The following is a 13,447-nucleotide window of genomic DNA, read 5'->3' on the forward strand; positions in this document are numbered from 1 at the left end:
TTGGGTGAAGGCCCGGGACAGGAAGCTGCTGGTTGAAGTTCAAGCTACAGGAGCTTCTTCACAGTGCTCTCTGGAACGCAGCAACTTCCTGAATCCTGACCTCTCAAATTCAAAGCCAGACTCCAGGGGTAACGAGATAATGCAATGGATTGAATAGTCTTCCAGCCAAGTATTTCTCATAAAGAGTAAATATAAAAACCGAGACGATTGTTAAAGTATACTCAATGGACTTTATTTTATTTTATTTTTTTTACAGATATTAACATAAGACAATTTCAGCATTTACACATAAACTGTAGGTCACTTCTATGTCTTTAATACATGCATGTAGGTAAATAATGAATTCCTTTTTAACCTTGCATATATTACATCCCTTCAGAACCTGTGTACTGTAGTTTTTACTACAGCAAGATACAGAGCTTTGGCCATAGAAAACTATAGTATTTTTTTTAATTATGGGTTTTTCCAATCATGTCAAAAAATATATATTTTAATTTAAGCACAACAGATAAAACTGACCACGCAACAAAGCGACAGTGAGTCGTAATGAGTTTATTGTAACACAAATGACACAATGTTGCGAAACCCTCTAACCAGCCCTTGTGATCCTGCTCAGTTGCAGGAGAATCCAATCCTCTGTGACACTACGCGTTCTTAAAAACCACGACTCCACTTCCTAGTCAAATCCTCCGCAGCATTTCAAAAGCGTGCAGGAATTACACAGAACTGGTAATAAAAACGCAGAGCTTAGTCTACTGAAAATAATAACAACAATGACAATAAGATAGCAGAGGCTGCAGCCTGCCCATCACGCCTGCAGTCACAAATCACCAACAACAAAGATAATCTCTTAAAGTGGAGCCAGCTTTCAGGCTATAAGATGTATAATCGCATTTAGCATTTAGACTGTGTTTGAGGGTGCAAGCAAACACAGGATCGATGGATCTCTCTTCCTACAGCACCGCAGCTGTCGGCCTTATTTAGACATGCACTCCTTGAGAAATTGAGTTTTTACAGAATGCATTATCTGTCTTCAGCCTCTTTTCCACTGTGTTTTGACTAAGACAGAGTGTGATACAATATACAGCTATAGATATTATTATGATGATGATGATGATGATGTAACCCAAGTTCCATGTGATATACATTGTGGGCTTGGTTCCATGTTCTCTTGTGGGCTTGGTTTCCCTAATATTTATTACAAACATGTGAGTGTCTACCGGCTGCAGCATCTCAATAAAGAGAAAGGCCCTGTTATTATTTGCTAAGTGAAACAGCACGGCCCATTGTTGTTGCAGATTTCTATTATGGCCAGCATCTGGTAAATGTTGTTGGGCACAGAGGCCTACTCCCATAGCCAGATATAAAGGCGGGACACTCATGTGATATTAAACAGCCCTGGAAGAGATTATGGAGAAATATGGAAAACTTTTACTACTACTGTGCCTATGATATCCTGTACCAGCAATGGCAACACAATGGAGTCCCACTGTCTATTGGGGCACCCCACTGGGACGAGGATACCTTTGGTAAGTACGTCAAAAATCTAGTTCCACTCTAACAATGACTCTTACCACTAGTGCCCTTTGTGCCACCACTGAACCATTGCATTGCCATCGCAGTGCCCTTGACGGCATATGTTAAAGAATGCCTTTTATACCCAGTGTTTGGGATTGAAAATACAGACAATTCCACTTTCATTTCTCACCAAGGTGTGAAGTGAAGTGGAAAAGTCTGCAACGTCCTCACTTGACACTAATAAACCCACAGATAATCATGAATCAGCTTTTGTTTTGACAGCCCTTTGTAATTATAAAGATGTAAAGAGCTGTTTTTTTTGTGTAATGTGCGGAGTGTGTTTAGGGGGCAGGAGAGATGGTATAAAATGAGTTCTGGACTCAGAGGTGAGGAGAAGCAAGGTGTCGGCCAACATTAATTATCGCTATTAACTTCTTCTAACAAGAAACTGGGCTGGCAGATAACAAAGTGGTGAGTCCAGTACCCAGCTCCTGAATAAAGGAACACAGTCTGGGTGTTCTCCAGAGCAGAGAAGCTACGAGTGTTTATGGAGTCCAGAGCGGCTCGGGGTCCGAGGTGACCAGCCCAGCGAGCACAGCTACATCCTGACCACCAGCGCAGCCAGCGAGAGCGCCAGTAAGTGGGCGGGGCCAGGCAGGTAGGCGGAGCCCCGGAGTGACTCCTGATTGGTCTCCTCTCGGTTGGGGTTCCGCACGCTGGTGGAAGGTTTGGCTCGGTTGCTGCACATGTCGTAAAGGTTCCCAGAGAACTGCATCTTCCTGGACTCCTGCCTCAGAGACTCCCACACCACAGCCGCCTCGTCAGGGCAGCCGGCCAGAACCGCGCTGGCACAGCGGTGGAACTCATCCCAGGACCTGGGGAGAGGAGGGGGGAGGAGGGGGAGAAGAGGACATTGAAACAATCACGGTATGTACAAAAACTGGTTTTGGAATGGATTAGCATTGCACTGATACACTGATGGGTATTCATTGATTTGTGTACAGTGCTTCCCCTGTATTTCACAATCCCACTTATAAAAACAGTACTTAAAGTAAACACAGGACTTTTACAATTTACTGTTAACATGGACTCACAGTGATTTAACCACATTGGTAAATTATCGAATGGTCACACATCAAGCGGGCACTGTACACAATGTTTTAGATGCAGCTTATTTGCATGTTGTCCCACAGCACATCTTAAAAAATGAGAAACAAGGCTAGTATTTTTATCTTGAGTTAAAGATTACTTCTTTGGATTGGAGGACATTTTTTTCAGAGGTAAAAACTCCAGAGGAAAAGCTAAGCCACTATGTAACCCTTAATGTGTCCGGTGTGCGCATTGTGATTGGCAGATGGACTGACACACATAGAAACACACATAACATGCATGCAATACTGACAAACACACAGTGCCTATGCAAAGCAGAAGTTTAATTTGTGATCAAAAGCTGCCTCACGATGCGTTCTCCTGCTATGTGCGTGCTGAGAGCCAGTTATATAATAAACACACAGTGAATGCATCCTTATAAAATACAGCGAGGAAGAAACCTGCTGACTCAATCCCTCAAGGCAATGCATGTCACTCTGATCATTATGTGTGCAGGGTAGGAAAGCTGAATTTCATAGTAATACTTAGTAATGAAATCACATGAATGAGATTCAGCAGGAAGCAACATTATGGGATTTTCTTTCCCTTCTAGCCTGAAGAGAAACGTAGAATAAACAACATTGGGGAGCTGAACCACAACACCTCAGAGATCCACAAAAAACAGCCATCTGCCTCTGCTTTCTCTAACTAATTTACATTATCACTGGCAAAAATAATCCATTCTCTATCCCCTTCAGTCACTGTGTGTACAATTTAACCAGGTCAAGTTTCCTGCCTGTGGATCTATTTTGTAATACATGTTTGTTTATTTCTTTTTTCAACTTCTTCAACTCCATACAGTTTACACAAACTGTTTTAAGATTTCTAAAAATGAAGAGGATTTCCACAGGGGATTTACCTTGGGCTGTTTCTGGTCTACCTAATAGTCACGATTGGGAAGATCTTTTATTTATTCACATCATTTTTTAGGATATTATGTAACTAGTTTACACTGTCCAACTAAACCCCCAGCAGATTTTGCAAAGGCCAATATAGCTCTCATTTGCGGGACCCCAGCCAAAACTCAGCAAGACCAGGATTTGAACAAGCGGGCTCCTGATTGTATGACTCACCCTGAGCCACACGCACGGAGGTGACTTATACTGGACGACAGGGACCTCTTACGAATGCAGCTATCCTGTGGCAATCTGCTGCAGTGTGTATGCGGGTGTGTGTGCGAATGCAATCTGTTGCAGTGTGTATGACTCTCCTGTAGGGGGTGTGTGTGAGCGCCGGTGGCTCCAGGCTCACCTGCAGACGGAGTCGATCTCCAGCAGCTCCTCGCCCCCTTGCTGCATACTCTCCGTCATGCTGTCCCCCAGCCTCAGCAGGCACTCCGCGAAGCCCTTGTAGATGTAGCCACACTTCCGTCCGGCCGCACTCACCGGGCTGAGGGCCAGGACTGCAGGAATAAAAGAGGACAAATGAGAAACAGGGGCGGCTGTTCAACCTGTGTGGGGGCCGACTGGACAGCAGCCTGCGCCAGATATCCACACGATCTGAATGTAATCCCGCTTAGCCCAGCTAACGCTTATTTCAGGCACCGGTGTCTACATAATAGGGCCTCAGTCACAAATCTTCTTAGGGAAATGGGTACAAGGTTTGCTGCAAAATCGACTTTGACTGCATGCCTGTAGCAGCTTTTTATACCCTGTACAGGGGAATTTGTGTGCAATTCAGCTAGACACTGCTTGCTTGTTAGATGCTGAGTTTCCGTGTGCAAAAAAAACAAACATATTTTCTAGCCTTCAGCAAAATATGCAATATAAGAAGGGCAAAACAAATATTACAATAAAATTGCCACAAGCACAAAATATCGAAACACAGGAAAGATGAAAAGACATTGCATGCAGTGATAGTGTGTTCTAAACACTAACCAGTGTTCTGTATTGCTTTACACTACCACCTCCCCAAGTCTATTTGAAAAGCAATCCAATTCAATAAAGGCTCTTTCCAAAGCAAAAGCATCAGAGTCAGCGCATCAGAAGCAAAGACGCACGTCCCTGAACCCAGGTCTGTAAATCAGCTGCCCTTTACAGAATGCTCCTCACAGACACAGCAAAGTGCGTCATTGAGGTGCTGTGAACCCTGCAGGATAGAAATGCTTGCTTTTCCTGAGTGCTCATTGGGAACTGGGAACACGAAAAACCAGCACCTGAGCACCGCAGCACTGGCTCGAACAAACACGGCTTTAGTTTTAGTTTAGATGCTATTCCTTAATCAGCATAGTCAAAACATTCAGCGACCCTAAGCCCATGCTGTAAACCCCATGCTACTGATGCTCCAGTGTTGTTGAGGTTGCTGTGAAACACTGGGGAGCCACCTGACCTACCTCCCCAACAGACAGCTCATCTAATTGAGGCTATTCTGCTAGAAACACTGTGTTTGGATCTATGGCTTCGAAATTCAATTATTGCAAATCGATTTAGGAAACTAGTGAGCCGTAGACAGATGAGGAGAAGTCGTTATCAAGCACTATACTAAATTAAGAGCTCCTATTGAAACATTTCTAGTTTCTTAAACAGTTTCCCCTAGAAATATCTGCAAGAAATACCTATATAAATCGCAGTGCTGTACAGAGGTTTGGTGGACGAAGGAGCAGGGCTGCAGAAGAGGCCGTGAACTTGTTTCCTTTAGCAAGGCAATCGAAGGGAACACATCCCTTTAACAAACACACCATTGAGGGTATTGACGGCGCAATCAGAGCTGGATCCTAATTGGATCAGATAGCATCTGGAATTTGTGCATGCCTCCTCCGAAGTACAAGGCAAGGCTGATTAATATTTGATGGAATATTTCTCTCCCGACAGGCACATTTATCGATTTCCTCGGAAATATTCCTCGTTAGGTCGGTCAAGGCAGCGAGCAAGATTATTGGTTTTATTCATCCACATGAAAATTTAATGAAGGCTCGTGTGAGCAAACAAGGCGAGAGGAGAAAGGAGTGGGGCTTCAAAGCGCCACACTGAGATGAACACGTCTGTTACCTGCACAGCTCCAGGCACACTGACAACTTAAAATAAAAGTTTTGGTTTGTCTGTTCAGGGTCAACTGCTAGACACTGTCACCTCCCCTCTGAAGCATGTGATCAGCTGATCCCTAGCTCAGTTTCCACCTGTCAGACAGAAGAATATCCAGCAATGCACTCAAGCGGATTGAGCCCTGAGTCATTGAGATCCTCCTGTCTTGCTGTGTGTGAATGTGTAAAGCACAGAGCAAGCGAGGGGAAGCAAACAGATGGCAACGGTCAGCCATGAGACCATGTGGACCTTTCCGACTGTGAAGAATTGAGCAGGGTAAACTGTTCACTTTCAGGGTGTTTGCCCCGAGATGAGTCAGTCAAGCCCCCGTTCAGTACAATAACACTTCTCTTTAATCACAACTCAGTAATGATAAATGCAAACAGTATTCCCTTCAACCCTGAAAAGACTACGGAAAAAAATCCCAGTGTTTTTTTTTTTTTTTTTTTTTTTTTTATACAGTATTTTACTTCAGTTACTTCATATTTATTATTTACATTCACAGGTGTAGAAAACGTTCACACACGTCTTCCTGGCCAGTCTTATTTGTAAAGGGGCATTGTGGGCATGCTTGGGGGTGGGGAATGTCTTAGAGCAACAGGATCTGAAGCCTCGTTCAGGTCTAAGCTTCCCACTTAAAGAAGTACCAACTGAGGGGGATCCCGCTTGGAGTTTAGGATGCATCCTATAGTCTGGAGGTCGTCGGTTCCAGTCCAGGCAATTCCACTACCGACCGTGGACGGGAGTTCCCAGGGGGGTGGCACACTATTTTCAGAGCGCTGCTTGGGAGGGGAGGGCTTAGGTCGGCCAGGGTGTCCTCGGCTCACCATGCACCAGCTGTAGAACCCACACCCTCACTCCTACACGACCCCTGAACCCACCGCCTACTCCCACCCAACCTTCTAAAACTACAATATCAATAGAACCCACACCCTCACTCCTACACGACCTTCTAAAACTACAATATCAATAGAACCCACCGCCTCACTCCCACCCAACCTTCTAAAACTACAATATCAATAGAACCCACACCCTCACTCCTACACGACCTTCTAAAACTACAATATCAATAGAACCCACACCCTCCTCACTCCCACCCATCACTCCCACCTTCTAAAACTACAATATCAATAGAACCCACACCCTCACTCCTACACGACCTTCTAAAACTACAATATCAATAGAACCCACCTCCTCACTCCCACCCAACCTTCTAAAACTACAATATCAATAGAACCCACACCCTCACTCCCACCCAACCTTCTAAAACTACAATATCAATAGAACCCACACCCACTCCCACATGACCTTCTAAAACTACAATATCAATAGAACCCACACCCTCACTCCCACCCGACCTTCTAAAACTACAATATCAATAGAACCCACACCCTCACTCCCACACGACCTTCTAAAACTACAATATCAATAGAACCCACACCCTCACTCCCACACGACCTTCTAAAACTACAATATCAATAGAACCCACACCCACTCCCACACAACCTTCTAAAACTACAATATCAATAGAACCCACACCCACTCCCACCCAACCTTCTAAAACTACAATATCAATAGACCCCACAACTGAAGGTCAGGATTGGTCAGGATAGTGCAGAAACATGTTCCCAGTAAGCACCGGCTCAAGTAAATGCATTTAGCCCTCATAACTTTCCCTTGCATTTCACTGAACACTTACCACACGTTCATTCTGTGACCATGCCCATTGTGATCGACAATGTCTAGCCCCGCCTGTGTTTTTGTTTTTTGTACCCCTGTGTACAGTGTCAATACCATCTAAACACTGTTGTGCACAGGGATTGTGAAAAGCTCATTCGATGTGATCTGCAATGTCATTGCGTGGTGCGTAGCAGCACTTGTAAATCCCTGGTTTCCAACATCATGCTTAACTCTTACACTGCTGGGCGGTTTTGTAAGGATAGCGCTGTACCAGTTTCATCATGAACCTTGTTTTTTAAATCCCAGTGCAGTGGTGTTGTCATACAATGGGGAAGCAAGCAAGCTGCACTACGATAATGAAAAACACTACCTACTCACTGCGATTATGCACATCGGATGCTGGGCTGGTTATTAAGGAAAGATTAATGAAGGCAGGGGCACATTGCGTGAGAATCAGTTAAGAAATCATTGTTAATGCAGCCGTGTGTTTGCTGCACGGCTCCTGTTCCTGGTTCAATAACTCCAGTCAGCACTGCACTGTGTGTTTGTATTTGTATTGAATCTCACCATATCTATGAGCTATGGCAGCATCATAAACACTGATATAATTCAGGTAGCGTGTCCAAAAAATGTGCATGGTAATTTTGCAGCTTTCCCATGGTAATACACTACACCTCTTTGGACTTTACAATGCTGACCTACTGTATGCTTTGCCATGTACTTCTAACCATGCCTGAAAAATACTAAATGCACTGTATGTTTGCATTGTTCTGTGTGAATAAATATTTTAAACATTGCTGAATTATGTAATTCCTATTTGAAAGCAACTACTAACTGTAGCATTTTTGCATCCCGGTTACAAAAAACAGCAAATCAGGGCTGTACCAGAATTCAAATAGAAACATGGTTTCCGGAGCCTTTACCAGGTGTTGGTTCAATAGGAATGACACAAAGCAGTCACCTGTCGAGTTCTCTTAACGAAGCGTTGCAGGGGCCTGTCTACAAACACTACCGGACTTTTCTCTCATATAGACAGCATTGCACTGTTCTTCCCTGCCAAGACGTTACACGCTCCAACTGGTTTACTGTGACTCCCCCTGCGGACTCCCTCCCTGCTCTCAGCACCCTGGTATCAGAACAGCACTGTATTATCACTGCTCTCACTGTGTCGGGTGAAGAGCAAGGCAACACTTGAGCTACACATAGCTGTGTTTTGTCTCAATGAGGTGTTTTTTTACCTCACAGATTTTACAACTAACCCTTTAAGATACACAAGGAATTGAGGGGTTGTTCCAAACGGTTTCTTCTCAAATGTGTTTCAGTATCAAGGTGGAAACTGACAATTTGAACAACCAGATCCATCCTGTTGGTACATTTTAAGCTCTGTTTCGTGCACCTCACTGCAAAAATTAGAAAGTTAGTATCATTTGTATTTGTTGGACACATATGTCCCTTGTAGCTGAAAGGGATAAGCTATGGCCTGAAGTATTTTTTGGTCATAGCCTTTTGCATTTTATTAATGAAAAAGCAAGCTTGTCATAACAGGCAGTGTTATATGATTCTGAACAAAGTTAGAAAGCCTGGCTCTTTTGGTCACGCTTCGTGCCCAGTCTCTGCCCCACATGGGTGCCTGGGTCCAGGGTTCCCAGTGCTGCAGCATTCTCTTCATGTCTCCCTGCTGTAGAGTTCATCATGGGCTGTTTATTAATGACCCCCCCCCCCCCCCCCCCACCCACAGTGTATCGATCTCTCTCATTGCTCATTACCGCCAGGCAGCGGCGGTCCGACCTGTTAATGAGGCTTTATTGACCCAACACCTGAGTTACCGGCCGTAACTTATCACAGTCACTTCGGTTTCCTGTGAGAATTTCTATTCTCTCCTCAGAACAATAAGCTGAACTTAAAGAGACAGAATCCGTTTCTGACAGCCAGATCTCCTGCACAGTACCTATCCCCTACCTATCACAACGAGCCCATTCATGCTTGTAAATACCTTGTGACCGCCCAGCTAAAATATAATTCAATATCTTATCTCTTTATATAAAGTACCGGCACAAATTATGGCAACAACAAATGATTTACAGCAAGACTAGGGGTGAGGATTGTAATGCCCATGTTTCCTCACTCAGACCCCTTACTTACTAAACACCCGGGTATCTCTGAATATATAATCATCTCCTCTTTAAAAGACAGGCTCAATATCTGAATGCGCGAGACAGCCCACAAGTAGCATGGTCCCCTGAAATATTTTCCTTTTTCTTGGAAAGCAGCACCACCGGGGGATGAGGAGTTTGCTGCCAGATAACTTCACACAGACTACTGAATAAATATTGCTCCACGCGCAACACAACAACACTGAATGCACCTTCCTCCAGCCTGTCCTCAATATACTACAGAGAATAATAGAGTATTCAAAGTAGAGGAAGTAAAGAAATTCCTTCGGTAATACCCTAGTGAAAGCCATTGCCACTTTTACACCATTTTCCATCCAATTTTACCATAGGCATCAAACAGCCAATATTGCCTGTCTACAGCCTATCTTTAGTCAATGTAAAGGAATTGCAGGGAAGGTTAAGCTCAGGAAGGTTCAATCTGCGGTTAGGGGTGACCCAGCTGCAGTGCCAGTCTGGTATAAATCCTCTAGGCTCCAGGCTAGTAGGTAAATCCTGCTTGACTGGTAGAAGTAACCACTAGAGGGGAGGAAAGATTCCTGCCTTGTGCCCCAAGGTACTGCAGGACAGCAGACCGGAGATGAGAATAAGACTCCCGTTGCATAGCAGTCTGATCCATTCCTGTTTTTACTGTGAGTTTAATATGACACACCTGAGTTTGTTATCTATCCACTGGGGCTAATCAAGCTCATGTTAGACTGACCCACAACCAGTGTTGCTATTAGGGACGAAAACAGCAGAATTTAGATCCACTTTGATGTTGCAAAACTTAGAAACAATTCAGTTCTAGTCTTAAGGGTGTTAGGTATCCCTTGAATCCAAAGAGATTTTGGTAAACATCCGATAATTAGTTACTGATTTAAAAATATTGAAGATGTTGCTTCAAGGACTTGGACTTTTGTTTGTGATTGTTTTAAGATGGTAACTTTCTGATTAATCTTTTTTGGCTCATCTTGTGTTATAGCATGTCAAGCTGCCCTTCTAAAAGTTTACTGCAGTATTTTTCCCTATGCTTTACCCATGATAATATTCTGCATTTCCCATAGTTTACCTTGGATTGCCATATTTACTAATATGCTTTACCATACCTCGCTGTTCTTTACAGTCCTTTCAACTGTGCTTTGTTACACTTTGTTATGCTTTTACTGTGGGGAACATTTACAAAGGTGCTGACGCGAATCAAGTGCTCTCATCTCAGTTGACTAATCCTGAAAAATTCTCCAGGAGTTAATCACAGAGTTTGGGCTCGTTGTGACTTGATGTTCTGCTCATCCCCTCACGTTGCAGGACGTCATGGAGACGGGAAGAGTGATAATGAATGATAATAATAACCCTTCACAAGACCTGAGTGCGAGTTCACAAGCCTTCAGTTTTACAATTGAAGAATCTCACAAGTAGGCTGCAATGTGTGCTCTGTGTGCTGCTGGGAGATGACTCTCAATCAGACCCTGTCGAACACACCGCTCTCAGACATCATGCTCTTCACAACATTCAGCTCAAACCTTTCACTTGTATTATCCTTCAGAGCCAGGGCTGAGCTGCACCTACAGTACCCTGCTGCTGCTGCTGCTGCTTCCCAAATGATCTTTCATCCCGTCACCTGCCATGTGTAACTGAATAATGGAAAGCAAATCATTCAAAAACACAGTAATCCTCCCACATGCAGGACATGAGTATGCATATAATGAATCTTCTTGCACATACTTACTGGATGCTAACCCACTTACAAAGTATCATCTCTCGCTCTCTCCTAATTATGCAGACGCACTAGACTCAAGATGATATGGAATTGTTTAGGATTTCAATGCTACGGAATGACAGGGTTTGGACACAAACACAACACAGCTTTTGTAGGATTCAAAGAAGTTTGAGCGCGATTTAATACGCACACATTTCCCCCATCGAGGGACTGGTGAAATTTCCTTGCTACAGAATTTCTATGCATTTTCAAAATGTAATTGCAAATATACCCGTCCAGTGTACTTCACCAAGAAAAGCCCTAAAAGTCTATCTGCAAGGTTCAAGTGAAGCTATAACTGAAACTACCCATCAAGTCGGCAACTGTACAAGCATACAAGAGCCTCCCCACCTTATAAACCTCTTCAAACCCATTCCTTTATTACACGCGAGTCTGCTGACACGCTGCAACGCTACCTTATATTAGCAGCAGCGGTGTGAGAGCTTGCATTAGCACACAGCACAATCCACACACCCAGCTTTATTACACGCCTGCTTCCTCCACAATGACTGACAGCATTAATAAAACAACGTGTAAAATAACTCTGGTCAATATGTGTTACTTTGAGTTCCTGGAAATGAGGATCTGTATATTGCATTATGAAGCAATACCCTTCACTGTAAACCTGCTACAGGATCACCAGCGATCGTTCTCCTATACATCATTCAATTGAGCTCAAGACTGACAGCTCTGAGCTCGCAATGCTGTCTGAGAATTGTTCATTTATGTGTCGCTCCGTGATGAATAGGATAGGGTTTAATAATGGAGTAATCTGTAGTCTGTGAATACTTGAGTGCACCCGCAATTACTATCGGATGCCCGATACCTCACTAAGAGCGTGCAGACAGGAACCCGTTTGAAAGTACTGCGTAAAAAATTCAATGTTAGGCATTGTGATATCAGACAGCTCACAGAACACTGTGACTATTCAGATATAAATTATTCATTCAATTGTTTCAATTCTATTTTTCGACAGGAAACCTCTCATTTCAACCGGTCCCTATTGACACACCTCCTAGCCCTATTCAAACCAATGCATTAACTCTGTTACACTGCAAAAGTACGTCAATTCGAATGGTACTCGCATTTTGCTTAGCAATTTAACAGAATGAAACTTTTTAAAACCGAAATTGAAGAACATTTCCTAGTATTATTTGCTCATGTCTGGAAGACACTCTTACGGAAAATAAAAGATGTAACTTTCGTAGGCATATTTCTGTATTATACTTACTGAACTGCAGAGCGACAACCAGCATCAGAAAATACGCGATTTTCAGGTAGCACACCATACTAATTGTTTTTTTTTTTTTTGTATCCAAAATCAATTTTAAAAAATTGAAAAACAATAAGTTGGAAACGCTTTAAAATAAAAATATTTTGTAACATGAGAAGGCGAAAAAAAAACCTGTCTGTAACGCAGATGGTAAGAAACAGCGCTAGTGTTTGGGATGAATTGGCAAATGAGTTATCGGTCAACCCACGCTAGCTTCCCGGGGTAGGGAGAGAGAGAGAGAGAGAGAGAGAGAGAGAGAGAGAGAGAGAGAGAGAGAGAGAGAGAGAGAGAGAGAGAGAGAGAGAGAGAGAGAGAGAGAGAGAGAGAGAGAGAGAGAGAGAGAGAGAGAGAGAGAGAGAGAGAGAGAGAGAGAGAGAGAGAGAGAGAGAGAGAGAGAGAGAGAGAGAGAGAGAGAGAGAGAGAGAGAGAGAGAGAGAGAAACTAGGTGGCGAGTCAGACAATACATTCTAACATACTTAGAACAAATGTCCCAAAAGGTACATGCATTACCCGTGTAAAACGAAGGCAGCCTGTCAAAAAATATTATCACCACAGAGATTTTAAAATATATTTTGAAGTAGTACTCGGAGTATTTTAATTCATCAGATCCACCCAGGAACTTGGATCGTGCTCTCACATGGTCATTTGTCAATTCAAAGTGCACTGGAGTTGGCGATGGCTGCTAAAGCTGGCGCAAGAGGGTTGAGGCTAGGACATGCATCCGTTACACCCACGTCTCATCAGCCAATTCATAAAGGAAATGCAAACACATTTCAGAAAGCTGTAATTATAGTCTACAATTGCTGTAAGGCAATGCTGTTTCTGGTTTCCTTTTTTTTCCTGGGAAAGTGATCACTGCCAGTCTTCGATCAGCTAGTGCAGGGGTCCCTGCCAGTCT

The 13,447-nt window shown here is 43.5% G+C and overlaps 1 protein-coding gene across 1 annotated transcript; it reads right to left on the reverse strand.

Moving 5' to 3' along the window:
- Window positions 1-245: 245 nt before the first annotated feature.
- Window positions 246-12,732, reverse strand: LOC121325248 (neuritin-like protein). The gene is made up of 3 exons (XM_041267649.1): window positions 12,508-12,732; window positions 3,919-4,069; window positions 246-2,393 (listed from the first exon to the last, which is right to left on the reverse strand). The coding sequence occupies exons 1-3, from the start codon at window positions 12,563-12,565 to the stop codon at window positions 2,117-2,119; spliced, it is 486 nt and encodes a 161-aa protein (XP_041123583.1). The 5' UTR covers window positions 12,566-12,732; the 3' UTR covers window positions 246-2,116.
- Between the last annotated feature and the right edge of the window lie 715 nt (window positions 12,733-13,447).

This window comes from Polyodon spathula, chromosome 13 (genome assembly GCF_017654505.1).
Source record: "Polyodon spathula isolate WHYD16114869_AA chromosome 13, ASM1765450v1, whole genome shotgun sequence".
Classification (NCBI taxonomy): domain Eukaryota; kingdom Metazoa; phylum Chordata; class Actinopteri; order Acipenseriformes; family Polyodontidae; genus Polyodon; species Polyodon spathula.

Excerpts from the sequence above, each read along its gene's own strand:
- LOC121325248 (XM_041267649.1), bottom strand. The coding sequence starts at position 12,565 with ATGGTGTGCTACCTGAAAATCGCGTATTTTCTGATGCTGGTTGTCGCT. Across the intron at positions 4,070-12,507 it reads GGTTGTCGCTCTGCAGTTCA|TCCTGGCCCTCAGCCCGGTG; the intron begins GTAAGTATAATA and ends TTATTCCTGCAG. Across the intron at positions 2,394-3,918 it reads GAGATCGACTCCGTCTGCAG|GTCCTGGGATGAGTTCCACC; the intron begins GTGAGCCTGGAG and ends TCCTCTCCCCAG.